At 47.2% G+C, this 26454-nt stretch overlaps 1 protein-coding gene across 1 annotated transcript in view; it reads right to left on the bottom strand.

Annotated features, from left to right (window-relative positions):
* ADAMTS12 (ADAM metallopeptidase with thrombospondin type 1 motif 12) overlaps positions 1 to 26454 on the bottom strand; it is a gene marked incomplete at its 5' end in the record, with an annotated part of 188196 nt that overhangs the window by 107138 nt on the left and 54604 nt on the right. Inside the window, one exon of the mRNA XM_006761798.2 lies at positions 21325 to 21457. Coding sequence (XP_006761861.1) covers positions 21325 to 21457 — 133 coding nt within the window. The remainder of the gene's footprint in view (positions 1 to 21324; positions 21458 to 26454) is intronic.

Here is a 26454-nt window from a genome sequence, read left to right as displayed (position 1 = left end):
CACCCAGGTATGTGTCCTTGACCGGGAATGGAACCCTGGACCCTTTAGTGCCCAGGCTGACGCTGTAACATCTGGGCCACACCAGTCAGTGCAGAAATTGCATATTGTTTTGGTGTTTTTTGTGCATGTCACAGGAGAGATGTGCTGTTGGTTGTCCCATGTCCTGGCATCACGGGGCCTTGCAGTGCTTAGGTTTCCTGGCTGAAGTGCTGGAGGGCCATGAGAAGGGAGAAAGAGGCGCCCATTTTATGCTAGCCACTGCAGCCTTCAATAGGCAAAACCCTGATGCTCGTGCAGGCAATGTTTTTAAGGGGATAAGACAAAAACTGCATCCCTCCCTTGTCACTTTCTTTTAGCACCATTTTGCCTATGTTTTGCAGCAGGAAAGCTCAGTCCTTTCAAGTAAACTGCCTCTCTCTGCATCCAAAGTTCAGCTAGTCTGATGAAAGGAACCCAGAGCAGACTTTACATGTTCTTGTTCAATGGAATAGGTAAATGCATTTTTTTAAATGCATTTTTTTAAAAAAGGAGCAATGAACTAATTAAAAATAGCCCCATGCCAGACCCTATTAGAAGTGCTTTGCATATATTAAGTCATTTAATCTACACAGTAATTCCATGAGACAAAGACAAATATTACCCACATTTTATGGATGAGAAAAGGCTCTCACTAGATGTCACAGGGACAGTAGGTGGCACAGCAGGAATTTAAACACAGTCAATTTGGTTCCTAATCTGCATTTTCTCTCAGATATACTCTCCCCTTCTCCCACTCATCAAGCATCCAGTACCAAGTAAAAGACCTTGGTCACTGAATAAATCTCGATAACTTTATAATTATAGTCATTCTTCAACTTATCCAATGTGCCTATTTCATAAGTTACTGTGAAATTAAAATGGTACCTAAGCCAAAATCCACAAATAAGAGTTTGATCATTCTTCTAATCCACTTGAGTTTAAACTCTTAGGTAGGAAGGTAGTTGGGTTGGGTGGATGAAGTAGGTAGGTAAATATGTAAGCTGTAAAAACGTGCAAAATATGAGCTACAGAGAAGAAAAAGATAGACGCTAAGGAGATGCAAAGTGGAGTTGTGAAAGGCAGGCTCTACTCAGAAGCCAAGGAGAATATGTTTCTGTGACAGGTTTTAAGAGGTGATGAGGCAAACAGACACTCTTGCCCACGCTGGACTGAGTGAAAAGTAATGCAACCTTTTTGGACCACAATTTGGCAATATCTCCAAAATGTTTAAAGTTGCTTTACTCTTTGCCCTAGCGATTTCATTTCTAGAACTTTAACTACAAAATAGTTGCATATGTAACTAACTTGCTTTTCTGACCTGGGAGTGATGAGATAGACGGTCAGGTGGCCCCGCTATCCAATGAGTACCCATTAAGTACATTGGGTTCACAGTACTATCAACTTCTAGGAGTCTTATAGGGTTTTGCCATGCAAAGCGGCATTTAAAATCCCTTCTGGCTGAACAGCTACCCAGAGGGCAAACCCTCCTCAACTCCTAGCCCAGCCGTGGGCAAACTACGGCCAGCGGGCCGGATCCGGTCCGTTTGAAATGAATAAAACTATTGAAATAAAAGACCGTACCCTTTTATGTAATGATGTTTACTTTGAATTTATATTAGCTCACACAAACACTCCATCCATGCTTTTGTTCCGGCCCTCCGGTCCAGTTTAAGAACCCATTGTGGCCCTCGAGTCAAAAAGTTTGCCCACCCCTGTCCTAGCCCCTGGCTTGTCATCTGTACTTTCTGGAATTCAATTTATGAGTAAAAGGCAGCATGGAAAGCAACCATTTTACTAGTTTTCTTCAAAGTGAAGAAGTTACGGTAGTTGATGCATGCTATTTTTAAAAAGTATTTTACTCAAAGCCCAATGAAATGAAAAATTGCTAAACAACTATTAAAAGATGGAAGCCAAAGAGAAATATTTGGGGAATAAGAAAGGAAGGAGGAGTCAAAGCACTAATTTATATCTAATACCTAATTTAAACATTTACCTGCTACTTATTGGTTGATATGGATGGTGACCATATCCATCTGTACTCACATGGCAAAGCCAGAATCTTTAATACAGGGGGTGGTTGATTTGATGTTGGGTGGTGGGCCCATGGTGCAATATACATGTCATGCATCATAGAAATGTATACTTGAAATCTATATGATTCTTTTAACCAGTGTCACCCAAATAAATTTAACAAAAAATTTAAAAATCTTTATTACAAATGTTTGCCAAATATTCCACAAGAGAATATGCTGCTTGCAAAAACATCCCAACATACACAATGGTAGGCCATCCAGAGACTTCTAAAACCGTGAATTGGACAATGAGATTAAGATGAATTCTTTGATGAGAATGAAAGGGATTTCTGGCATCAACATATTAAGCTTCTTAAATAGGCTCTTAATAGCTCCCACTCCCCGTCCCCCGCCCTCCGAAAAAATGATTGCCAATTCCAAAAAGTGGCTTTATTTTCAATGCCAGTACGTATATTTCCAGATTCAGGAATAGCCATTCCAAGTCCTTCCACCCTTGTAGGTCATGGAGACTCAGTCCTTCGATGGCAACCATCAACAACAAATGCTCAACCGGGTTCTCAGCGCTCAAAGGAAAATCAGAACCAAGAATGTGCTCTGTGTTTATATACCACCTGGGACTTGGTGGCTCAGGGACAAATCTCACCAGTCAGAGAGCAGCTGAGGTGAGCAGCAACAATATCAGTTCTGCTTTGACAAGAATGCTGAGCTGCCTATTTGAAGTGTGTCCCCAGTGATATGTGCTAATTCCACGTGCATCTGTCACCCTGGCCCTAGGCTCCAGGGAGACAAAGTTGAATGGAGAGCAGAGGGAATGCCCACACACTAAAATCAGCACCCCGGAGACAGCCCGATAGGGTTCTGCAGAAACATTGGTTTTCAAATGCCCCCAAGCTGATCTCTAAAACCCCACCAGCTTTCATATTCTGCTTTAAATTCCTCCAAGTGCAGAACTAAACAGTTTCTCTTTATTTGATCAGAGAAGATCAAGCATTAAGAGAAGGCGTTTGATATGAAGCAGCCCTTCCTTCCCTGCCTTGTCATCACATCCAGCCCTGAGGAGTGAGAGTTTGCACTACCCAGAACTGCCCACTCACAAAAGCAAACTCTGTTGTCTTCTCAGAGCTCAGAGCCTCTGAAACCCCTAAAGCTCAATGTGTATATGCTTGCCGTGCACAGGGGAGGGCGGGAGGGGGCTGAGAGGAAGCATCTGAGAGCACCTCTCATGGACCAGAAAGCAGCACCGGAGTCCTGCAGCGTTCAGAGGCCCCAGAGAAAGAGACGCAGGAACTGCAGCCCGAATGACCTGGCCAGAGGTCAGTGAGGAAGCCCGCACGCGGTGAAGTTTGAATCCAGGCCAGAACTCAGCCTGAAGACACCTCAGGAATATCCCATCTCAAAGGAGGCGCCAAGGGCTAGAGCATCTGCATTCCCTGGGAACTTACTAGAAATGAAATTCCTGGGCTCCACTCAAAACCCATTGAACCAGAAACTCCATCTGTGTTTTCACAAGCCCTCCAAGGGATTCTAATGCCCACTCAAGTTAAAGAACCACCACTATCTTAGAAAATGCAGCCATAATTCTTTCATTTTACAGCGAGGAAACAGGACAGAGGCTGAGTCACTTGCCCCAGACCACAGGGCTCACTGGTGCCAGGGCCGGGCGGAGAACAAGGCCTTCTGTGTCCTGCTCTAGGCCGCCTTCCACTACACGGCCTGAGCAACAGCCACCAAACAGACCCTGTGTACAGTCATCACCAGAAATGCTCTATAACAGTGGTTCTCAACCTTCCTAACGCCGCGGCCCTTTAATACAGTTCCTCATGTTGTGGTGACCCCCAACCATAAAATGATTTGCGTTGCTACTTCATAACTGTAATTTTGCTACTGTTATGAATCCTCATGTAAATATCTGATATGCAGGATGTATTTAGGCGACCCCTGTGAAAGGGTCGTTCGACCCCCCAAAGGGTCGCGACCCACAGGTTGAGAACCGCTGCTCTATAAGCAAGAGGCTTAAAGCGGCAGTCTGGTCGGAGGGGGAGCGATCCCCTAGACTTGGTGAACACACTGATTTCCCTCCCACTGGAGGCTCACTTGAGGAGGCCTGGGCCAAGGGCTGAGGATGTGGGCGTCTAAAGAGATTCAGCAGCTGTGCTCCAGTCAGCCCCCTAGACACCATCTTTGTCTGTAGGACCCTCCTACCACCCATCCTTTCTGTCTGATGGAGCTCTGCCCTGCGTGAAGACATCCTGCCCTGAGGCCCCGTGAAGTCTCCCTTTGGAAGGCCAGGCCTGGAGGCTCCCTGTCAAGAGCGCACATCCTGGACTTGAATCCTCACGGCTGCTGTCTGTCTCCTCTGGCTCCAGTCCCAAAGCCTCCCTGCTCTCACCTCCCCACACCCCCACCCACACCCACACCCACACCCAAACCCCCAGCCCCCAGGGCTTCCCCCAAAGGTTCCTCTCTCATCACCTCCCCTGGAGGGGTGTTTCCAGTCACCTGCTAGGGAAATAGGACCTCCAAGCAGCAAAGCAAGACAAGGCTGGGCTGGGCGCCATGACTCGGGCTGCCCTGGTCCTGTCAGTCTGGGTCAGGGTCGGGTCCAGCCTGGGGGTCTGGCCCTGTGTCTCTGAATGACTTCTTGGTTATCCAAGCGCAGGCTGCCCAGGCTGGTGCCTCTCCCCTTCCTCCTTGGAGGCGCGTCCTTGCCCCGCGGCTGCCTCTAGAGGAGGCAGGTTAAGAAGAGGCTTCGGGCTGCAGCAGCGGCTCCTTTGAAGGGAGCAAACCCAAAGCAAATCACACCTTCGCCTTACAGTTTGTCCCGAGGCATCGGTCTTGGGCACTTCCATTCCCGAGACCTCCCACGGCCTGCCCTCCCAAGGCCTGACCTCCCAAGGCCTGCCCTCCCAAGGCCTGACCTCCCAAGGCCTCCGACTGTTACAGACACGAGGGTTGATGCAAGAGGCCTCCTGTTCCCTCTCTAAGCGCATTCTGCATTCTCTTTCCTGCCTCGCTGGCCATACCCCGCTTTTAGTCCTCAAACAAGCCGAGGCGTCTGTGCCCCAGGCCTTGGCTTTGCTCCTGCAACACCTTTGTCCTGGGTTTTGAGCCCATGGTCGTGCTCCTTCCATTCTGAGCCTGAGTCCTGCGCACTGTCCATCCCCCGCTCTGTCCTCTGTGGCTTCGTGTTGCTAATTCCATTTCTGATCTGTACTGGTGGCCGTTGATTTCTATTTTAGATGTTTGTCTGGTTCTGTCAGTCTCCCTGTGAGAAGGTGTCTCTCTGAGAGGTACCGCCTGCTGGGCTCCTGCTCTGCCCTCAGCACCTGGCATGCAGGCCCTCAGGGCATCCCTGCAGGCCGGGCAACAGCTCTCAGACCGCAATCCCACCCGTTCTCTAAAGGAAAGGACAGGCACGCCTCATAAAAATCGGCTCCAGGTCCTGGTGCCCTGGGAATGCTCAGGGGGCGTTCCAGGGGTCTTGGACATCCTGCCCCCTCCGGGCAGCCCTGAAACCGCCCGTCTCTGCGTGCTGCGGGGCTCCCTGCGGCTGGAGGAAGTCCTTCCACTGGGGATGTTTACTGAAATAACACATTGCAGCTGAAAAGCCAGAGGCTGGAAAAGGAAGGGAGGGAAGCAGAGCCCAGCGCTGACCATGAAAAGGACCCTGTGAGGAAGGCCGGGGACAGCCAGCGTCCTGCAGGGCCCTGTCTGTGTGGGTGAGATGCTCACACTCCCGGCCCTGGTGGCAGGGGACCCACCTGTGCGGGGCAGCCGGAGACTGGTGACAGCATGAGTGTTCTGTGCTCACACCTCCCAGTTCTGCCCCTTCCCCTCCAAAGTCATGACCTTGACTCTCACCAGCCTTCTGCCTAGTGGCCCTCATGTGCTCTCACTATGCTCACGGGCATTGGGTGAGATCGGTCCATTCCTGGAGCCTCCCTGCCTAGGCCATTTGCTCTTTAAGCCTCATTTCTTACTGAGAGGACAGTGTCCCTGCTAGCAGGGGTTCAGGCCCCGGGCTAACACAGGCCCTGCCACAAACCTGTTGTCACCCCAGACTGGGAAAGGCCACCTACCCTGGAAGGCCAATTAGAATAGGGAGAGAAAGAATTTCTAGAATCCAGTGACTAACCAGGAGTGTCAGGTATAGCTGGACAAGTCATGTGACATCTCAGTTATGATCATCTCATTTATAAAGTGTCTCATGACAGGTATGTGTGTGCATGTATACATGGACATATATATACACATGTGTACATGTGCATCTACACACGTATGTATGTGTTTGCATAGGAAAACTGATGTGCATGAAATAGGAAATGTTCACACTAGCTCGGTGTGGTGAGAGTATAATGCTATTTTATGTTCTGCAGACTAGTATGGCTTTCCAAGCGTTACACGATGCGGACAGAACTTACATAGAAAAAGACTTTAATGGGAAAGTCACCGGTAGCCCGCCGAGCGCCGGCAGATCTGAGATCCAGTGGGGTCGTGCTCTAGAGTCCTCTAGGAACCAGAGGCAGCGCCTGAATGAGCATCTGGCATTGGGGCAACTGGCAGGTCAGGCAGATGCTGCTGGCTGGCAAGTGGCAGAGTCTCCCAAAGTTCCCTCCAAACGACAGGAAGAGACCCTGCAGTGGTGACATCCGTAACAGTTTCAGGCAACAGAGCAAGAGGCTGAAAATCAGTGTGTGTGTGAGTGTGTGTGTGTGTGAGTGAGAGTATGTGTGTGTGTGTGTGTGAGAGAGAGAGAGAGGGTGTGAGTGTGTGTGTGTATGTGTGTGAGAGAGAGTGTGTGTGAGTGTGTGTGTGAGAGAGAGAGAGAGAGAGAGCATGTGTGTGTGTCTGGTAAGAGATAAATCACTTAGGGAGGGGTAGATGGACATGAAGGAAAGGGAGAAAGTGGGAAGAACCACAGAATCTATCTTCTGTCTCCTTCCCTCCTGTTCATATACTTACTTCTTTATACGATTAAAATATAGTTTTAAACATCTATATTTTTTCTTATGGAATTTAATTCATTATCTTAATCTCTAAGGGAATGAATAAAATCTATAATTTTATTTTTTTAAATAACAGGAAAATCTTCTAAAACAGGCAGTGGTCTTCCCAGGCTGGGCCCCGCCACTGGTCTACAGGGAGCACATGCCCAAAGCACGTGTCCCTCTTCACCTAATTAGAAGCCGGCTGTTTCACTGGGCCCCCCCTTCATGTACTGCCCCCCACTCTGGGAAGATGTCATTAACTCCACTGATATATCTGAACAAATTCCTCACTGTGGCCGTGAAAGACAGGCAGCTCTTCGCACAGTCCTTTAACCTCGCTCCTCTAGGATAACCTCATCATTTTCCTGAAACTCTTCAGCCATGGAGAGGGCTCCACCTTCGCAAGACAGTGGAAGGGTCAAGCATAATGGCTAGTAGCCCAGGAGTCAGACAGACCCGGATGCAAACCCAGCCCCACACTAACTAGCTGGGAGATGCCTGCCCTTGCTCAGTTTACTCACCTATAAACAGGAATAGAGGGATAGTATTAAAAATGGCCTCACAGTGCCACTGTGAGAATTAAATACATGATATTTGTAGAGTATTTAACATAATATCATGCATCTGATAAATGACAATTTATTTTTCATTATTAGTATTTATTAATTAATTAGTTTCCCCTCCACCTATTATTTGACTCAGCCTCTGTTTTGTTTCCTCACTGTAAAATAAGATAATTCTGGGTGCATTTTCTAAGATAGTGGTGGTTCTTTAATGTGAGTGGGCATTAGAATCCCTTGGAGGGCTTGTGAAAACACAGATTGAGTTTCTGGTTCAATAGGTTTTGAGTGGAGCCCACACATCTGTCTTTGACACTCCCGCTCTGTCCTGCAACCCTTAACTTCACTCAGCTATGCTCACAGACGGCCTTACCTAAAGGCATGAGTGACAGTGAAGCAAGAGCGGGTAGGGCATGGAATCCAGCTCCAAAAGAGGGGAGCGATGTCTAAAGATGAGGGTCAAGTCCTAGGAGGTCAGGAAGGCAGTCCTGAGCGAGCACCGCTCCCGGACTGTGCTGACAGATCCAGAACTGAGGCCGGTCGAGAGGGCAGACCCAGTGATGGGAGCACGATGTTCTGTCCCAACAGAGGCTGCTCGGTAGGAAGATGCCAGAAGCCTGCAGATGGCCCGTGACCCTGACCCAGGAATGTGAAGATTGCGTCTTATTAGACTGTGTGTTATGAACAAGACTATAAATTATTCCACAAGTACATGAGATTTAACAGGATTTTAAAACGATTCGGCCTTACTGTTAGTATCAGAGAATTTGTCCTTCTGGAAAGACGTCAGAAAGACATAATCTCATGTTCCAACTCGGACAGGCTGATCGTGGTTAGGGCTGCAGGTGCATTGCGAAATAGTCTAGGACTGCATGCAGACCGAGCAGGATGGAGTGCTGTGGTGGATTAGTGATGTCTGCCCAGGCACCAGGAGCCAAAGCAGTAATGCAGTTGAGTAAATGACTCTAATGCTGGTTAGAATATACTAGTAAGTGGGTACTTTTATATGTTGCTTTAGAACTATAAATTGCCTTTTTGGGAATACTTGGAAATATTTCCAGTAATTCATTTATAGAAACCTAATATAAGGTAATATTTTAAGATGTGGGCAACATTTACAGCACAAGACTAATAATCATAAAGAGTTTTACTGTAACAAAATTTTGGAAAAAACACTAAATGTCTAAACTAGGGAAATTTGATCTAACAGAGGAGTTTTAAGCAATCCTTAAAATTGTTTCAAAATAGCTTTTAATAACTGGGGAAAATGTTACAACATAAGTTTTGCAGAAAAATTTTGCACATCTTAATTGTGTGCTTCATTATATATTATAGTATATTATATTTGTATTAATATAGTATTAATTAAATTATTCTGTCATGCTTATATGTCATATTCTAGAAGATAAATAAAATACCCACAAATAGTGTTATGTTGGTGATGTGATTATGAAAAATTTTTACTTTCTTCATTACATTATTTTATATTTTCTCAGTAAAAATAATACGTATTAATTATTTCTTTTAATTACAAAATTTAAATCCAATTTGATTACAACTGTTAAATAAAATTTTTTCAAGCAAGCTCATTGTAGAAAAGAGTCCCAGCCTGGCCAGCATGACTCAGGGGTTGAATATCAACCTGTGAACCAGGAGGTCATGCTTCCATTCCCGGGGAAGGCACATGCCGCGTTGCAGGCTTGCTCCCCAGTGTGGGGCGTGCAAGAGGCAGCAGATCAATGATTCTCTCTCATCATGGATGTTTCTATCTCTCTCTCCCTCTTCCTTCCTCCCTGAAATCAATAAAAATATATATTTAATTTTTTTTTAAAAGAAGAGCCCTGGGCGTGGTAGCCAGAACACAAGTTCTAGAGCTCAGGCGCTGGGAGCTCTACTACCCCCACCCTGCCCCACACCCTCGTATGAAACGTTCAGCACCCACTTTTGCAGACGAGAAAATGGAAGCAGGAAGGAAGAGGAGGGGGAAAATAGTCCGTTGCCCCAGGTGGGCCATTTAGTGGGAACTCAAAGCTGCCTGGCTCCATCGCCCAGGCCTCACCGTGACCACAGCTACAGTGGACACAGACAGACCTGATCACCACTGAAATCCCAGAGCCATCCCGTGAACCTGGATTCCCAGAGGATTCCCCCCTGAAGGGGTGAGGGGAGGTGGGTGAGATGGAGCCACGTGGGGGTTGGTAAAGACCTCTCCCCGGCTGGCACGTGCTCTCACCCGGCCCCTGTTCATCGTCTGAGCCAGACCCTAAGTGGGGTACCCCTGCTGTCCCCCACCCCGGGGGCTGTGCTGGACCTTCTGCTACTCAGGCCTAAAGCAGGGACATCTCCGACCAGCGGGCCTCTGCTCCCCTCCCCGACGCCAATGGTCTGCTTCCCACTGGACTGTCCCCAGAGCCAGGCATGCGGATTAAAGGCCCTTTGATTCTCTTAACCTGACCGCTCCTGGGGTCCCAGGAGGAATGAGAGCAAAGGGGCTGAGCCCTGCAGAGCACAGGAGAGGAGGGGCTCTCCTCTCTCAGCGGGGCAGGCCCTGCTTCGGTGGGGAGAGGCCTGGGTCACAAACGTGCCCGTGGATGCGCAGGGCAGACCTGCAGGACAGCTGCGCGTCCCCAGGAGTACCTGCCTCGCTGGCGAAGGGGAGACAGTGCTCAGAGCCCCCACGCTCCTGCTGACCCCCGGGAGAGGCGCTCACGGCCAAGGCGGTGCTCCCTAGCGGCTGTGAGCAGGGCTGAGCCCGCAGAGCTTTGTGAGGGTGGAGAGGGGGCACTTCATGAAAAGGAGCCCCTTTCTGTGTAAATCCAGCAGCGACTCCTCAGAAGTGCAGCCAGGGCTGGGGTGCTGGCAGGGAGGACCTGGCACTATTATTAGCACAGCACTCAGCAGGGAGCCTTCCTTCTGAGGGGCCTGGGCTTGGGTAGTGAAACAAAGAGCTCCTCTGTCCGCTGAAGGCACGGGGCTTTCAACATGGCACGCTCACGGGATGGGAAGAGCCTCCTTGCTGTCCCGAGTCAGCACAGCAGCGAGCTGTCTGTCTCCTGGAGCCAACAGTGCACAACGCGTGTGTTTAAAGACACACACACGTGCCCCATAAACACACTTACTACATAAGCACACACTCTGCATACGAATACAGACACACAAACATGCATCCATACACATAAACACACTCTCTACATATAAATACACACATTGGCACACACAAACACACATCCATACCCATAAATACACACCACACATGCACACACTCTACATATAAATACACACACAGACACACACACACACAATACACATAAACACACACCACCTCTTGGGCTGAATTTAGCTAAAACATGAGGTCCTGAACGTAGAACAGCCCACTGTATTTGACATCACTCAGATATATGTGGATTCTTTTTAACTAAGGCCCCCATTTCAAGAGAAACATGTGTATGAGAGAGAGAGAAAGGAAAAAGAGAGAGAGAGAGAGATAAGCAGGCCCTCTAACCTTGCTACAACAGCGGACTCTCACCTCTCTCCCTTCCCACAATTAGGGATCTGGGTCCAGACTCAGTTTCTGGTTGGCCACTTCTTTCCCTGGATGCTCCGACTCCAGGTGACAGACCAGACACACTCGTGATGGGGTCACAATGCCTGCAGTTGGCCCCTCTCCTTGGCCTGCCCATGACCATCCTCGCCCTGTGTCTTCACCTGGCTTCCCTCCCTCTGTGCAGGTCTGTGTCCACATTTCCTCTCCTTTTACAGACACCAGTCATATTGGCTTGGGGCCCACCCTGCCGACCTCGTTTTAATATGCGTGCCTCGTTAAAGATGCCATCTATAAGTTCACTCACAGTCTGAGCTCCTGCGGGTTAGGACTTCAACATATGAGTTTGGGGGCAACACAACTCAATCCCTAACAGGCCGCATTCCCCGAAGGCTGGATAGCCCCTGGAAGTGATGTTGGGAAAAGTGGCGCCCTGGGTGCCTGAACCAGTCTGTGGTGTACCCCCGGGAGGCCTTCTCTAACCTTCCCCATCACGTCAAATCCCCGGCCACACACTCCTCCAGCACTCGTCACAATGCCCATACTTACTTTCAAAAGAAATTTTGTTTCAGTTCTCTTCCCAGTAGATTATGAGACCATAACAGTCCCACTTGGCGTGTTCAGAACTGTGCCCCTGAGTGTCTGGCCGACGGAAAGCACCAAATCATTATTGCCTGCAGGAAGGTCAACCAATGACACACAAACCAATGGAAACCAAATTCCCAAAGGGCCTAGTCCTTGGCTTATGGGCCCAGAAAGTCCCCTGGGACCTGCTTCTCTGCCTTTGGAGAAGATTTAGAGCCTAAAGTGCTCTGATAATTTCCTCAAATATTCAATTTCAAAATAACCAGTAAACTTCCTTCCCCATAAAGAAACAATCTTATGGTATTTATGAGACTCCCAGCTGCTGCACAGAAGTGGGACAGTGTGGGGGTGAAGCGTCTGTTTTCCCAACAGGGCACTGACCCTGCGGTGGGACCAGCCACAGCTACCAGGAAGTGCTGTCAGGAGCACACATCTGCCGAGGACGCGTGGAGCGTTCAGCCCCTCGCCTGGGTGTGGTGGGTGTCCCCTCCCACCTGCAGGACCTGCCACGAACACACATCACCATCTCGTTCAACGGACAAACATTTACCAAACAACCAACTATGCACCCGACACTGGGCTTGTACTTGGGATACAAAGATGAGTCCACTGCTGGAAACAGAATAAAGGTTCAACAGAACCGCTACTGAAGCTGTGAGTCATTAATTTTTCACTCACTCATGCATTCATTCACCAGGTGTGGCAAGCTCTGCCCTAGATGGTGGGGATGCAGCAGAGAACAAAAGAGAGGGAGCATTTGCCTTTAGGAAGCTTATGTTCCAGTTGGGGCTCAATAGATAATCCTATATAATAAAAGCCTAATATGCTAAGTGTCTGGTCATCCGGTCATCCATTCAACCAATCAAAGCATAATATGCTAAGGTCACTCAACCGCTCGCTATGATGTGCACTGACCATCAGGGGGCAAACGTTCCAACTGGTAGGTTAGCTTGCTGCTGGGGTCTGGCTGATCGTGGCTGAGGGAGATGGGCTGGACACGCCCTGGAGCCTTCCTGCAGTCCCTCCCTGGCCCTGATCCTGCATTGGTGGGGTCCCTCAGCCTGGCCTGTGCACTCTTACAATCCAGGACCCCTCGGGGTATATCGGAGAGCCAGTTTTGGCCCAATCCCGCAGGCCAGGCTGAAGGACCCTACTGGTGCATGAATTCATGCACTGGGCTTCTAGTAAGACAATAAACAAATAGACAAAATCACATCAGATGGTGACAAGTGGTGGTGGGGGTGGGGGGAGGGAACAAAGCAGGATAAATGGTTTACAAAGTGACCGAGGGAAAGCCGTCTTAGAGAATGGCCAAGGAAGGCTCTCTGTTCAGGTGATTTGAGCCTGAGTGGTGTGAGAGAGTGAGCCAGGAAGGAACCTGGAGAAGAGGTTCTAGGGAGGGAACAGGGGGAACAGTGAGTACAAGGCCCTGAGGAAGTCACATGGAGGAGTACCTTGGAGGCAGGGAAGGAGGGAAAGTGTAGGAGGGAAGGGAATAGGCAACTAGGGGCCACATCCATCAAAGTGCAGAGTATGCCTGGGAAAGGGATGCTCATTAGTCCTCCCCGGGCAGTCCACACAGAGGAGGGGCCCTCACAGGAGGACCCCGAGAATGCCAGAGAATCTGTTCCCCCTGCCCCACTGGAGGCTGCAGACCAGGTGTGCTCCAGGCTCAGATGCTGGCCCGGTGTGCAGTGTGGCTGCAGCTGCCAGCCTGGCCTTCTGGCCTCCCTGACCGCTCACCTTCCGAGGCAGCTGCTCTTCTTTATTCACCTAGAAAGCACATCTGCCCTTCCCACCTGCGGGCTGCCTCAGGCCTGTCTCTACATTGCAGCCTGGGCGGATATCCTGTTCACCACTGCCTTCCGTCGCCTAGCACAGCACCTGGCACAGGTGAGAGCTTGTTGAGTAAATGAATGCCACTTGCTTGCTCTTATGTATCTATCCCTCTGTCCATCCATCCTTCCACCCACCCACCCATCCACTTCTTTTTTCCAAAATAAGAATTTGCAGCAGCCATTTTCAGCTGCAGCCTCGGGCCACAAGTCCCAACCGTTGCCACATTCGTCTCTTATTTCTCCTCAACAGGAAGGCATCACTGTGGACACTGCATTTCTTCAGGAAAGTGTGGGTATTCTCATGGGTTAAACTGGCTCCATGTAGGTAAAATGTAAGTATATACTGACACCCACATAAGTTAAATATAAGCATATACAGTAGCTACCAAACAACAACTAGTGAGCTACCGATGCATCATAGATAGTGAATCCAGCACCTGTAAGTTCAACATTTCTGCGGTCCTATGCTGGCCAGGAACTCTGCCCGCCCTGGGAGACACACCTGTGAATGAGCAGACATGATTCTTGTCCTGTTGAGCTTTCTGCCCAGAAAGGGACACAGACACATAATAAGGCCCGTGGCAGGGGGATAGCTGTGTAAGAGTCACTGGCGAGGCCTCCTGCAGGCTGAGGGGCAGTGGCGAAGGTTTTCCAAAGGCAGCCACACGGGAGTCCCACAGAAAAGCCAGTGGCGCTCGGGGAGAGAACGGGTTTCAGGCAGAAGGAACCGAGGTGCAAGGGCGAGAGGAAATGATCAGTCTTTCCTCTGAGGGATCACAACTCGATCAGCATGGCACAGGCTGTGCCTGGAGTGATAGGAGATGAAACTGGAGAAACAGGCAGGAGTCACACCAAGAAGGCGTTCTTACAGCTTATTAAATACCGGGGCCTCGTCCTGTGGCCGGCTGACAGGCGTCTGGCATGGGAAAGATACGATCTGATTTGTGGTCTGGAAATAGTTCTCTGGCTTCTAATGGGGGAGGTCAAGGGAGGGGAGACCAATTAGAGGATTTTGCAATAATCCAAGTGAAAGGTTACGAGGCTGAGGCACAGCAAAGCACTGGGAAAGGCAGACAGTTTAGAAACTATGCAGAAGGCAGAAACGACAAGACTTGGTAATGTGGGTCGATGGCAGACATGGACAAAAGAAGAAAAACCACACCAGGGCTTTGCTTGCCTCACGGAGCTTTGAAGCTATAGGTTGAGTTATTTATTTTTTAAGGGACAATATCACTGTCCGGTTAGGGCCACTGGTGGCTCCAAGGATGAGCAGACCAGGTGCAAAGGACAGATCAGACCCCATCTTAGGTCTCTGTGGGCAACAGGAGGAAGCCAGAAGGTTGGTCAGAACAGGATAAACCAGCCCTGGCCGGGTAGGGTAGCTCAGTTGGTTAGAGTATTGTCCCGATATGCCAAGGCTGTAGGTTCGATTCCTGTCAGGACACATACAAGAATCAACCAATGAATGCATAAATAAGTGCAACAACAAATCGTTGTTTCTCTCTCTCCCTCTCTCAAATAAAATAAATAAAATAAAAACTTTTTTGAAAAGAATAGGAGCCCAGCTGGCATGGCTCAGTGGTTGAGCATCAACCTATGAACTAGGAGGTCGTGGTTCAATTCCTGGTCAGGGCACATGCCTGGATTGTTTTTATCTCTCCCTCTTCCTTCCTCTCTAAAATCAATAAAAATATATTTAAAAAATAAAATAAAATAGGGTAAGTCTCTTCCTGTCCCCACCCAAGGCACATGGAAGCACTGAATGACCAAGGACAAAGCAAGGAGCTACTGCTCATCAAGATGCCTTGTCCATCTCCCTGCAGAGTCATGGAGGGTGCAATAGATCAGATAACTAACAGCTCAGATAACATGACTGCAGACTTGGGATTTCCTGTCCTACAAGAGAACCATCTTTTACCTGAAACTGACCCTTTGCTCAGATTGATCCAAACCCCCTTCCCCGCCTGGCATCACTCCCTTGTGTTCTCGGCCCTTCCAAAACTCTACCTGCCCTCTGGGCAGCCCTGGCCGCTGACAACATGTGCTCAGCGCAGAGCAGCTGGAGGAGGTAGGCCGAGCAGATGCGATGCCTCCTAGGAAGCTGCTTCCTACTTGGGGATGGAAACCTTGCACCTGAAATGACCAAGGAACAAAGGCAGGGACCGCCGAGTGCTGAGGAAACGCACAGGAAGGGTCACTGTGGCCAGGTCCCGGGAAGGAATAAAGGCTCTGGCCGGATAAGTGAGCATCTCCGGGCTACAGAGCAAGTGTGCTGAGCTGCCTGGGGCTCCGAGTTCCTACAGTCTTGGTCTTGGGCTTTACAAAGCAAACATCACCATTCTATCCTCCCATCCGCCCACACATTAAATAGCTCCCCGAGTTCCTTCCAACAGTCTTTTTGGTAAACGCTTGAAGCACTTACCTAACCTCCCACCAGTTATGAAAGCAGGTAATCAAAAACCATACACCACCTTAATAAAAGCAAAAATAAACAGTGCAGAACACCAATTACAATGTTAACAGCCTCATAGCAAAGTATGCATTACTGTGGAGTGGCTACAACCTAATTGCCATAAGACAATTAGGCAATCAAGAAATTCAAGGCAGTCTCAGGCAAGTTGTACCAAGGAAGTTTGCTGTGAACCAAGGAAAACTAATAGTACATTTTAGACTCAATATGGAGTGTGGTGGTCATTTCAAATTTTCAGCTAACTGGATTGCCATGAAACCATAACAAAACTACAAACAATCCCCCATCCTGTATCAGATTAGTGATCTGATATGCTAATTAACTTTAATGAGCTATTGTTAATGTAAGTATAATATTTAACATTGCTCAACTTTAATGCCTGTGCATGCCGTTTAAAAGGCAACTCAAACATTTCCAGATGACTTATATAAGAGACCCACTCACGGCTTTGATTTCTTGCAAGATGGTAGACTAGCTATTCTAAAAGAACTCTCCCCATATTAAGCCCCTACCAATGCTTAAAGCATAGAAAGGTAGGGCAGGTGGTGGGATGTGGGGGCTTGGGGGGACTGTTCAGAAGACAAAAATAGAAAAATGAAAAATAAATTCAGAGAGAAAAGCAGAAGATGCAGTGTGATCGTGACCTTTTTATATACCAACTGGCTAGGCTGCAGCCCCCAGTTATTCAGCCCAACACCGATTGGGGTGGTGCTGTGAAGACATTTCGTAGGGGTAACCAAAGCCCATCACTGGCTGACCTCAGGTAAAGAAGCTCTTGATCATTGGCGGGCCCGATTCAATCAGCTGAAGGACCTTTAGAGCAGAGCTGAGGCTTCGAGAAGAAATTCAGTGGCATCTGCCCGTGCCTGCCCACGGATTTCGGATTTGCCTGGCCAGCCCCACTGTCATGTGAAGCATCTCCTGCAATAAACCTCTTAATACAAGTGTCCTCCTGGCCCTGCTCCTCCGGCTGAAGGCGATTGAGGTCTGAAGCTAGCTGCCGGTCGGGGCATCTGCTGCTCCCTATTTTGCTCTGGAGAAAAGAGGCAAGTTAGGACCCACATAGGTAGAAAGTCAGGTTAGGCACTAGGTGAAAAATGAACCAGAAAACAAAGAAACAAGGAAGCAAACCTGAACTTGGCTCTCCAGGTCCAGGGAAGAAGACAATTCATGGAGAATCTATAGCCACAAGCCACAGATTTGGGGCCCAGCTTCACAACGGGATACACGTAGCTTCAACATTACGCCCGGGGAAATAGCACTTCATATCTACCAGACTGGCAAAGTGAGAGCACCAAGCGTGGACAGGATATGGAACCGTGGAAACCCTCGTTCGCCGCTTTGGAACAGCAACTCTGGGCAGCAATTCTGCATCCTCTGGTAAAGTCATAGATGCACACAGCCTACGCGACGTTGCCTTCATGCCACTGCTATGCACATACCTTTGGCATCCCAGTGAACCTCTGCTCTAACACACACACACACACGCACACACACACACACACACACACACACAAGGAGGGACAAACATAATAGAGGCCCCCCCCCCTCCTCCATGTCCCCCCAGCCAGCCTTGACCTGAGCTGCCAACATGACTGGTCCTGACTCCCCAACCCAACCTGTTCCTATTCTAGGCAGGCCCGCCCCACGTGAACCCCTCTTCTGCCCCCCTAACACACACACACACACGCACACACACACACACACACACACACAAGGAGGGTCAAACATAATGAACGGATACGAACCCCAAACTGCAAGCAATTCAGATCCATTCATAGGAGCCGGGATAAAGGGACAGAGACACAATGGAGTACAACAGCAAAGAAAGTGAACTAATTACAGCTACACATCCGGCACAAACATAATGTGGAATAATAAAAAGTAAAAAAAAAAAAAATCTAATTCAGGCATTAAGACTCCATTGCTCTTCACAGCGGACCGTATATTATAAAGATAAGGCCAGGGCTGGGTCCCTGCTTACCCATGTCCTGTATCCGGGGTGACAGCTCCCGGCCAAGAACATAACCTATCCCAGCTTTACCCACACAACCTAGGGGAGTGCCAGACGTACGGAAGATACCCAATAGATAGTCGTTGAATAGATTAATGCATTTTAAACACAGAAATACATGCCAGGAACCTGACCCTGTGTTTCTAGCCTGGAGTCTTGATGCATGAAACCCCAAACTCTGATCTGAACAGCCTGAACCCCTTTTGGCCACAGCTGACCCTGCTGCTATTGTCACCTGACCTATCTGACTAGTGTTAACTCTTCTTCCCTCGCTTCCTAAAACCAAGTTCCCCCAGACACTTCCATTTAAAAGTCACGCAAGCCCTAGTGTGATACATTCTTGCCGAAAAAGCTAAGATTAAATGAAGTTTTGAAATTTGCTCTAGATTTCATTCAGACAGGCTGTATTTTCCCATCATTTAACATAAAGTCCAGAAAGTTGAAGAAAACCAGAACTTTGGCGAGAGTTGGGCAAACATGAGGTTCAGAAAATGAACAGAACAAGCATTCAAGTTGAGAAATGTTAGTTCAAACTGATCAAATCGATAACAAATAGCATCACCATACAATCCTGAGGGGGGAAAAAGAACTAGGTTATATTGATAAAATAATTATGGTAGAATTCCTGGGTACCCTTCTATGTGGGAAATAAATATAACTGAAGGGACATATTTTAGGGGAAAGTAATGGATATATTTTCTCTCCTAAAATACTTGAATACTTTTAAAATACATATTTTTTCAACACCACGGGTGTTCCTGCTTTGAACATTACAAAGACAGAATGCTTTACACAATCTAATCACAGTAATTTAATCTCCAACACCAACTGACCTAAGAACGAGGTATGCTTGGATGTTGGCTAATGACATGGCTACAGTCAGGTAATGCCATTATCCCTGCAGGTACCGTGGTGGACCAACACTGCAATTACCTGGTGCAGCCAGACTAAATTCATTTCAATTTATGAAGTTTTTAAAGTTCCGAATGTCACATATACCTTAAGAATGTTCACAGCACATTAGATTATTCTTGAATCTCTTGCTATCATTCTAGCATTTAATCCCACTGATCACTTTAGGAAGGGAGATGGTAAGAGCAGGCTTGAGGCTTCCGGAGCAGCTAGCAAACCCACCATTCCTTTTTCCTTCTGTCTGTTACATATACTGGAGGATCGTATTTTCTAGTTTCATCTAGTTGGCTGTGAATCATTCATCGTTTCATTTCAATTATTTTTTGAATTTCTACTTTGCACCTAACATTATGTTATGTTACATACTATTTGGGGAGGGAGTTCCTACTCACATGGGGCTTTCAAGATTGTTGCTCAAACAAAGTTTATATTCAAAGGAAGAGTTAAAGAATAAATGTGAAGGAATATAAAGCCCAAGATTGAATAGGACCTTGACTTCTGAGCTTGACTATATTCTGGACACCAACTACCTTGAAGCTTTTGAAAAATTCACTCCCTTCTCTGAACCACAAGTGCTTCTTTGGAGAAAAAAGGAGGCTACACTCTCAAAGGTCCTTCCAACAGAGCTGTTCGAGTGGACAAGCCTCCTTTAGAAGCTGTGTAGGGAGAGATCAGTAACACAAAGGTTTGTTCCAAGGTGGGACCACTCAAAGAAGGCTTCATAGAAGTGGAAGTGGTACGTCTGAAGGTTGGCCTAGAAGGACAGTAATGAACAAGGGCGTGGTGAGCATTGTAACTGTGGTGCTGTATGAGAACTAACGGGAGCATGACATTTGTAACCCCGTTCTTTCCTATCCACTCTCCGTCTTTATGACTAGACACATGCTCTTCTCCATTCGTTATTAATCAACTCTACCTCAACATGAAGTTATAAGGCAGAGATGGTGTTCAAGGTGGGTGGATGAGGAATAGCATAACTGATTTCACAGAGCAATTATCTAGCCAAATCCACTCACTGCCCTAGTAACTCTCTCTGCCAAATTGATTACCTCGGGATCTAAGAAATATTGAATCGCACACACAAAGTGTTATCTATCATCCAATGTAGGACAGAAATTGGGTTAATTATCCAGGTGATTGGATCGGTGATAAACTGAGACCTAAAAATTCCCATTGAGACTAAGTTATCTGGATTGGTTCCTTTATCCGTCAAATTAGCCAGACAATACATCTCTTTCCTTCTCTTGATACTTGTTAGAAGGATATTTAGACCGGAAATTATCTAATTTAGGACAAAGTTGCAGTATCCTACTAAAGTTGAGGAATTCAAGCAGCTGTATATTTTTGTGTACAGAAAATATCACAGACTCAAAAGTTTCTGTTGCTTACATACTCTGCTAAAATTACAGAAGAAACTCCTAAGAAGGTTGACATCTCTCATAGGGTAGGGTTAAGTCTGTAAAGAAGTCCCCTATTCTTTCAATTTCCTTTCATTTTTCCCACTGACAAAGGTCAAGTTCTGAGTCCCATTAAACCCTATTGTAATCCACCTTCCCTGATTCCTTCATCATCTACCTATTTTCCCTTTGATGTCTATGGTTTTCAAATTCTTAAGACATAAAGAATATTTATTAACTGTCTCCCTAGCCCATTATTTTTTAATTTACGAATAAAGGATGAACTATACAATATTAAAGAAAATGTCCCAATTTCCAATGGTGCCTTATGTATAAACTATTATCTCCCACACCTTAAAGAGGAAATAGCCTGGATTAGTTTATCTCTGAAAGTTCCCTGAAACTGTTTAGTACAAGGCCATTCCAGGGGCTTAGGGGCGGGGACAAACCTCCATGAACTAGAAACAAATGCACCTGAAAGAAGCTTAGCTAATTTCATCGTCTGATAATGTGTTGATATTTTTTCAGTTTCTTTTCACACATCGCCAGCATCATCACACACTTAGATCTGCGTTCCATATGCAGATATGACAAGCTGTCTGATACGATTCCACACTAATGTATGACAACATTGCTGGTACTGAAATTCATTTTCCTTTAATTAATCTTCCTCTAAGGGGTTCAGAAAAGTGTTGTTTTTTTAAAAAAACCAATTCACCACTATGAATATCATAGGAGTGTCTTCACTAATGTGGCAAGGATGTAGGAACTGCCCCTTCTCTTCCCATGAAGAACACGAAGGGACTTACAGGGAACTGAAATGACGAATACCTACAAGGATGCATATGTCTTGCCAACAGAATGGGAAGGAAACAACAGATTTAAATAAGAACAGGTCATGTTGGAATAAAACAGTAACAGCACAAAACAAACTCCTCAGCCCAGTGAGGAGATTTCAGTCACAATACCCTGTAATCCGCAGGCGGGCTCCTTCCTCCGCCTCCTGTAGACGATGTGTGGGTGGTGCTCGCCCTCGGCCTGGGGGTGCTCTCTGACAGGCTCAATGAAAAAGTCTCCGTGTGGTAGATGGAAAAATCCAGTCTGTAAATATACGCAGTAGAAAGTCTTATTTGAATCCATTCTTTATCCACGCAAAGAAAATTAGCAAAGTGAAAATGACACAGGTCATGGTGACCCCTAAAACTCGGAAGACTGATGCTCTCATAGCTGCTACTGAATCTCCCAGAAGAGCTACACAGAAGTAATGTAATGAAGGGTCTTCATAGTCATAATTAAATGTTTAGGGGTCACGGATCCCTTTGAGACTCTATTGAAAAAAGTGAGCATATACACGTCTACCCAAAATGTAGTATACAATTTTGCAGGTTCATGAACCCCTCCCCCCCAATATCTATAAATATCTATAAATTTAAAGTGCTTCCCAGCTGCCCTATTATGGAGTTGCTACCTGTTCTCCATAGTCCACTGACCCGACAGCTTTATGGAACATCTATTGACCTGGGTGTGGGCAGCCAGCTACATGTTCACACAGCTGCTTGACTTGAAGTTTTTAATCCTTTCTGTTTTCAAGAAAACAAAGAACTGTAACACGAAGTCTCTGATCGGAGACTGGGCTTCCAGGTGTCTCCAGCGGGAAGCCCTCTGTCAGCCTCGAGGGGAAGGGACATTCTCATTTCACATACATGGGTTTCGCGACGTGCCAGTCAATGAGTAGCTCTTTTTGGAGGCCAGGTCTAGAAGTGGCATAGCCTACAACTCTCTTTTCTCTTTAGGAACATTTCTCAGTGCCTGTTTGAGCTGCTTAGAAAATGCCTTTCCTGATGCCCTCCTAGGATGGACTTGAGTCTCAGTATCTGAATTCTATACCAATGAACAGGGCTTTCCCTAGACAACCTGCTCGAGGTGATCAGAAACTCAGACTCTGGAATTAAAATGGGTTCAAATCTCAGCTCCTCTACTTATTAACCATGTGACCTTGGGCAAGTGACTTGCTCAGTTTCAGTTTCTCAGTTGGTAGATGGAGATTAATCGAGGGTTGCTGCAAAGCTCTTAGAAAAGGGCCTGGTTCATAGTCTCATCTATCATAGGCTCTTTCCAGATCTCAGAGTTTATATCGTTTCACTGTATTAGGCTCCCCAGAGTCAATATAGCCGTTCAATCAATTTCAATTTTGCCAAAATAAACCTGGGACATGGGGGGCCAGGGACACTGTGAAAGGCTCCCAAAGCCCACGGCCCTCTCCCCCCACCCACCGCCTCAGCAGGTCGGGGCGCTCTGCTCTGCAGAGGACTGTGAAGACAGCTGAGCAGCCCAGTCAGGAGAGGACCGGGCTCCATGAAAGGAGGCTGCTCTCTACTGCACACCTGCCCTTGGTGTCTTTCCTAAATGTTTGCTTCATGCACCGGTAATAAAACCAGATCTTCATACAAATTTCCACGACTGACTTCCTATTTTGCTTATTGACGTTAAAATATCACTAGTAACGAGGAGAATAGGGAAAAAGGAACACTTTACTGGAAGTCATCACAATAGCTATAAGACCTTGACCTGGTGGCCCCACCTACAAAAGAGGGGTGATGCCTACTACCTCATAGGGCTGGTGGAGGATTAAGTGGGCTGAAGCTTGTACCAGCTGCCTTAAAGTGCAGGGTGGTAATGATTTACATACCAACTCTAATGGTGGTTCTAACTGACTTCAAATGTGCTGACATTTCTTCTCAGTATCATCCTCCAAAGACAAACCACGGGGACAGAAAGAACGGACAAGACCCAGATTACAACAAAACAGCTGGAAACAGACTCGTGCAGTGCTGAGATGTGGCTCGATTTCCACTCCCACACAAAGACCAGGGACACGTGCAGGAAGCGTGCCTATTGCTAATGAAGTTCATTTGTTCCACAGAAGCAAAGTCGAAGTCAAGAACTCCTTAGGGACGGCTGGTTCGGGGTCCCTTTGTGACACTGCTTTCACCAAACACTGACGTCCGTGACAAAAATAAATCACCAACAAGAAGTATTTATGGGCATTTTTTCAGCCTCCAATTTAGGACCCAGGTGGTGCAGAAGGAACAGATGGGACTCCAGTTGAGAACATTATAACTACTTTACCAGCAACATGAGAGAGAATGCCTGAAAGCCAAACAAGCATTTCCCTAAAGACTTACTTCCGTTTGCATTCCTCCACCAACCCCATCAGCCTAAATATTTCTCCAAAGGGAGGTGGAGACCTAGGAGAGCTGGGTGGCTCACCAGCTGGAGGGAAGCAATACATCTGCTCACGTGCAAGTAGGGCCGTTGGCCCCAGGACCCCACAGAGAAGGGACCAGGCAGGAGAGGGATGAAGAGACCTCCACTGGCCTGGGGGACAGTGAGGTGGGAAGATTTCCCATCTGAGCTCTGCACCTCCTCTCTCCCTCCCAGCATATAAACACTGAGCGTTGTACACCGGGTACGGGTGGCCGTGGTTTATTGGTCTCTCTCCTTTAACCAGAATGTCCTGCGATGTTGGAGATGTTATATATCTGCACTGTCCAATTCAACAGGCACTAGAGCATTTGAGATGTGCCCAATGCAACAGATGAATTGAAGCTTTAATTTCATCTAATTTTAAGTATTAACATAAATGTAAACAGCCATGGGAGGTTAATGGCTACCATATGGAACTGCATATTTCTGGAGACTGGCTGACCAGTGAAGGAGTGAGAGCCATGAGCATGTTCCTCATACGGCGATGAGTGCTGTAATTAGGGCAGCACTGGAGAGAAAAGCAAACTGCCGGAACACCACAGTTCACTGTAACCGTTTGTTTTTTGTGATCAAGACGACCAGGAGCCTGCTTGCACTCAGACTTGAGAGAACTGACAGAGGCAAAAGTAGGTATAAAAGATGTACCATCTGCCAAAGTTCAATGAGTCATCAGGAGCAAGTGTGGCGGGACAAGGGCTGTGTGAGGGGGCTGCCATTGCCTGAGGCCAGAAAGGAAGGAACATGGATGCCCCCACAGGGGTGGGGACTGGGACTGTGATCATAAAGAATTGGAGAATTGGAAGCCAGGCTCCACTTCTAGAGGGACTTGTCTCCAGGAGATCGTGGCGTATCAGCCTGCACGTCCTCACACCTCCCTGATGCCTGCAGGGGAGCCTGCCACAGCCCTGATATACCCAAGACCACATCCCACTTGCTGGCTGGCAGCTCAGAGTCCAAGTAGTAGGATAAATATCATTGAGAATGGATGAAAGGGATTTCAAAAAAATTATAAGATCAAAATGTAATGACAAGGCTCAAACGTTATGACAAGGTTTAATAGAAATAGCTGAGCTGTGTGATCTTGGTCAAATTAGTTAATACATGGAGCCCTCCTTTTCTCATCTGAAAAATGGGGCAAAAATCTATCTTAATTTGCAGGGGTATAACTATCAGAGACACTCCTTGCAAAATGCCTGGCAGAAGGCTTGCCATATGCTGGGTCCTCAGTAAATGCACAGTGTATTTTATCACAGCACCATCCACAGGGAACGCAATATACAGTGGTGACTGTGAGCATGTACTCTCCAGTCCACCCACTTGGCTTCATCTCTTAGCTGCAGGCAACAACTCTGGGCCTCAGTTTCCTTATCTGCAAAATAGGAAGAGCGCTAGTCACTTGATAACTAACTTATTAAAAGTTGTCAGGTGTATGAAGTGAGTCAGTGTGAAGTGTTTGCATGAGTGCCAGCACAGAGTGAGTGCCTCACAGGTGGTAGCTGTTAGCTATTACGAAGTCTAAGGAATGTTCCCACAGATGCCTAACGAGATGGTTCATTTTTGCATCGACTTGATGGAACATGGGGTGTCAGGTTAAATATTTCTGGTTGTGTCTGTGAGGGCCTTTCCAGGTGGCATTAGCATTGGACTTGGTGGGCCCAGTAAAGTAAACTGCCTTCCCCAAAGTGGATGGGAATCATCCAGTCCACCGAGGGCCAGATGTTCTCTCAGACTGGGGTTTACGTCATCAGCGACCCTGGTTCTCGGGCCTTCAGACTTATCACTGGCTTTCCCGGTTCTCTAACTCATAGCAGATTGTGGGACCTCTCAGCCCCATAATCATGTGAGGCAATTCTTCAAAGTAAACATCCATGTGTATAAATGTATACACACACACGCACACGCACACACACTAACTAGGGGAGGCTCCGTGGTGAAGGGCTATACACCGACTTGTCTGGAAAAACCTGAGAGGAGACAGAATGAATAGATTTATTCCTGCTTTTTTGATACTCAGAGTTAGAAGTGATGGTGGAGGCTTTCTAATCCAGCCTCTGACACACCAAGTCATCTCCTCCTGGGAGGTTGTTTTTCACAGTAAAGCTCGGGTAACAAATCAAGCTTAACTCCCAAACTGGGATTTCCTCAATAAAATCTTCAATAAACGTCATGTCCAAGTCTCTAGGTCAGCCATGGATGCCAAGTCCTGGCCTCCTCTTCTCCCATGGAAACCACACAGAGCCAGGTGGCTCTCCTCTGGGAAAGCCTGCCTTTGGAGACAAGCCGAGTTCAACACTCAACGCTAGCAGTAGCAGTGGCAAGCCCTGTGGCTCTGCACAGTCATCGATCTCTCTGAACCTCAGTTTCCTTGTCTAGAAAGGAGTTCTGGAAGAACTAAGACAATACATGAAAATGACCCCAAACAGTGCCTGGCCTTGGCAGTGGTGCCATTTCTGAATCTCCTCCAAGGGACAGCGTTTGGACTCTTCCCCAAAACTAAACCAATCATTTCCTCTTCTCGCAGCATGGCTAGCACGGTGGGTTATTTCTAGAAGTGCTCAGTGTTTAGTTCCAGAAGAAAACCTTCTGCTCACATAAGGGTAGATGGATTGTCTCTTAATGATCTTTGTTTCTCACTTGGTAGTCCTTGGAACACAGTGTAATTATTCAATAGTAATTCCCAAGAACTGTTCCCACAGATTTACGACAGTTCCTGGGAAGAGGGAGTAATTCACAAAGGACAGCCATCCAGCCCAACGAAGTAGATCTTTTTCTTTTTTTTAAGCAACAGGCAGCTTCTTTAAAAAAAAGATAAAAATAAATAAATATATATA

Source organism: Myotis davidii, unplaced genomic scaffold (assembly GCF_000327345.1).
Source record: "Myotis davidii unplaced genomic scaffold, ASM32734v1 scaffold496, whole genome shotgun sequence".
NCBI lineage: Eukaryota > Metazoa > Chordata > Mammalia > Chiroptera > Vespertilionidae > Myotis > Myotis davidii.
Note: the sequence above shows the minus strand (reverse complement) of the source record. Positions and strands in the feature narration are given on the sequence as shown.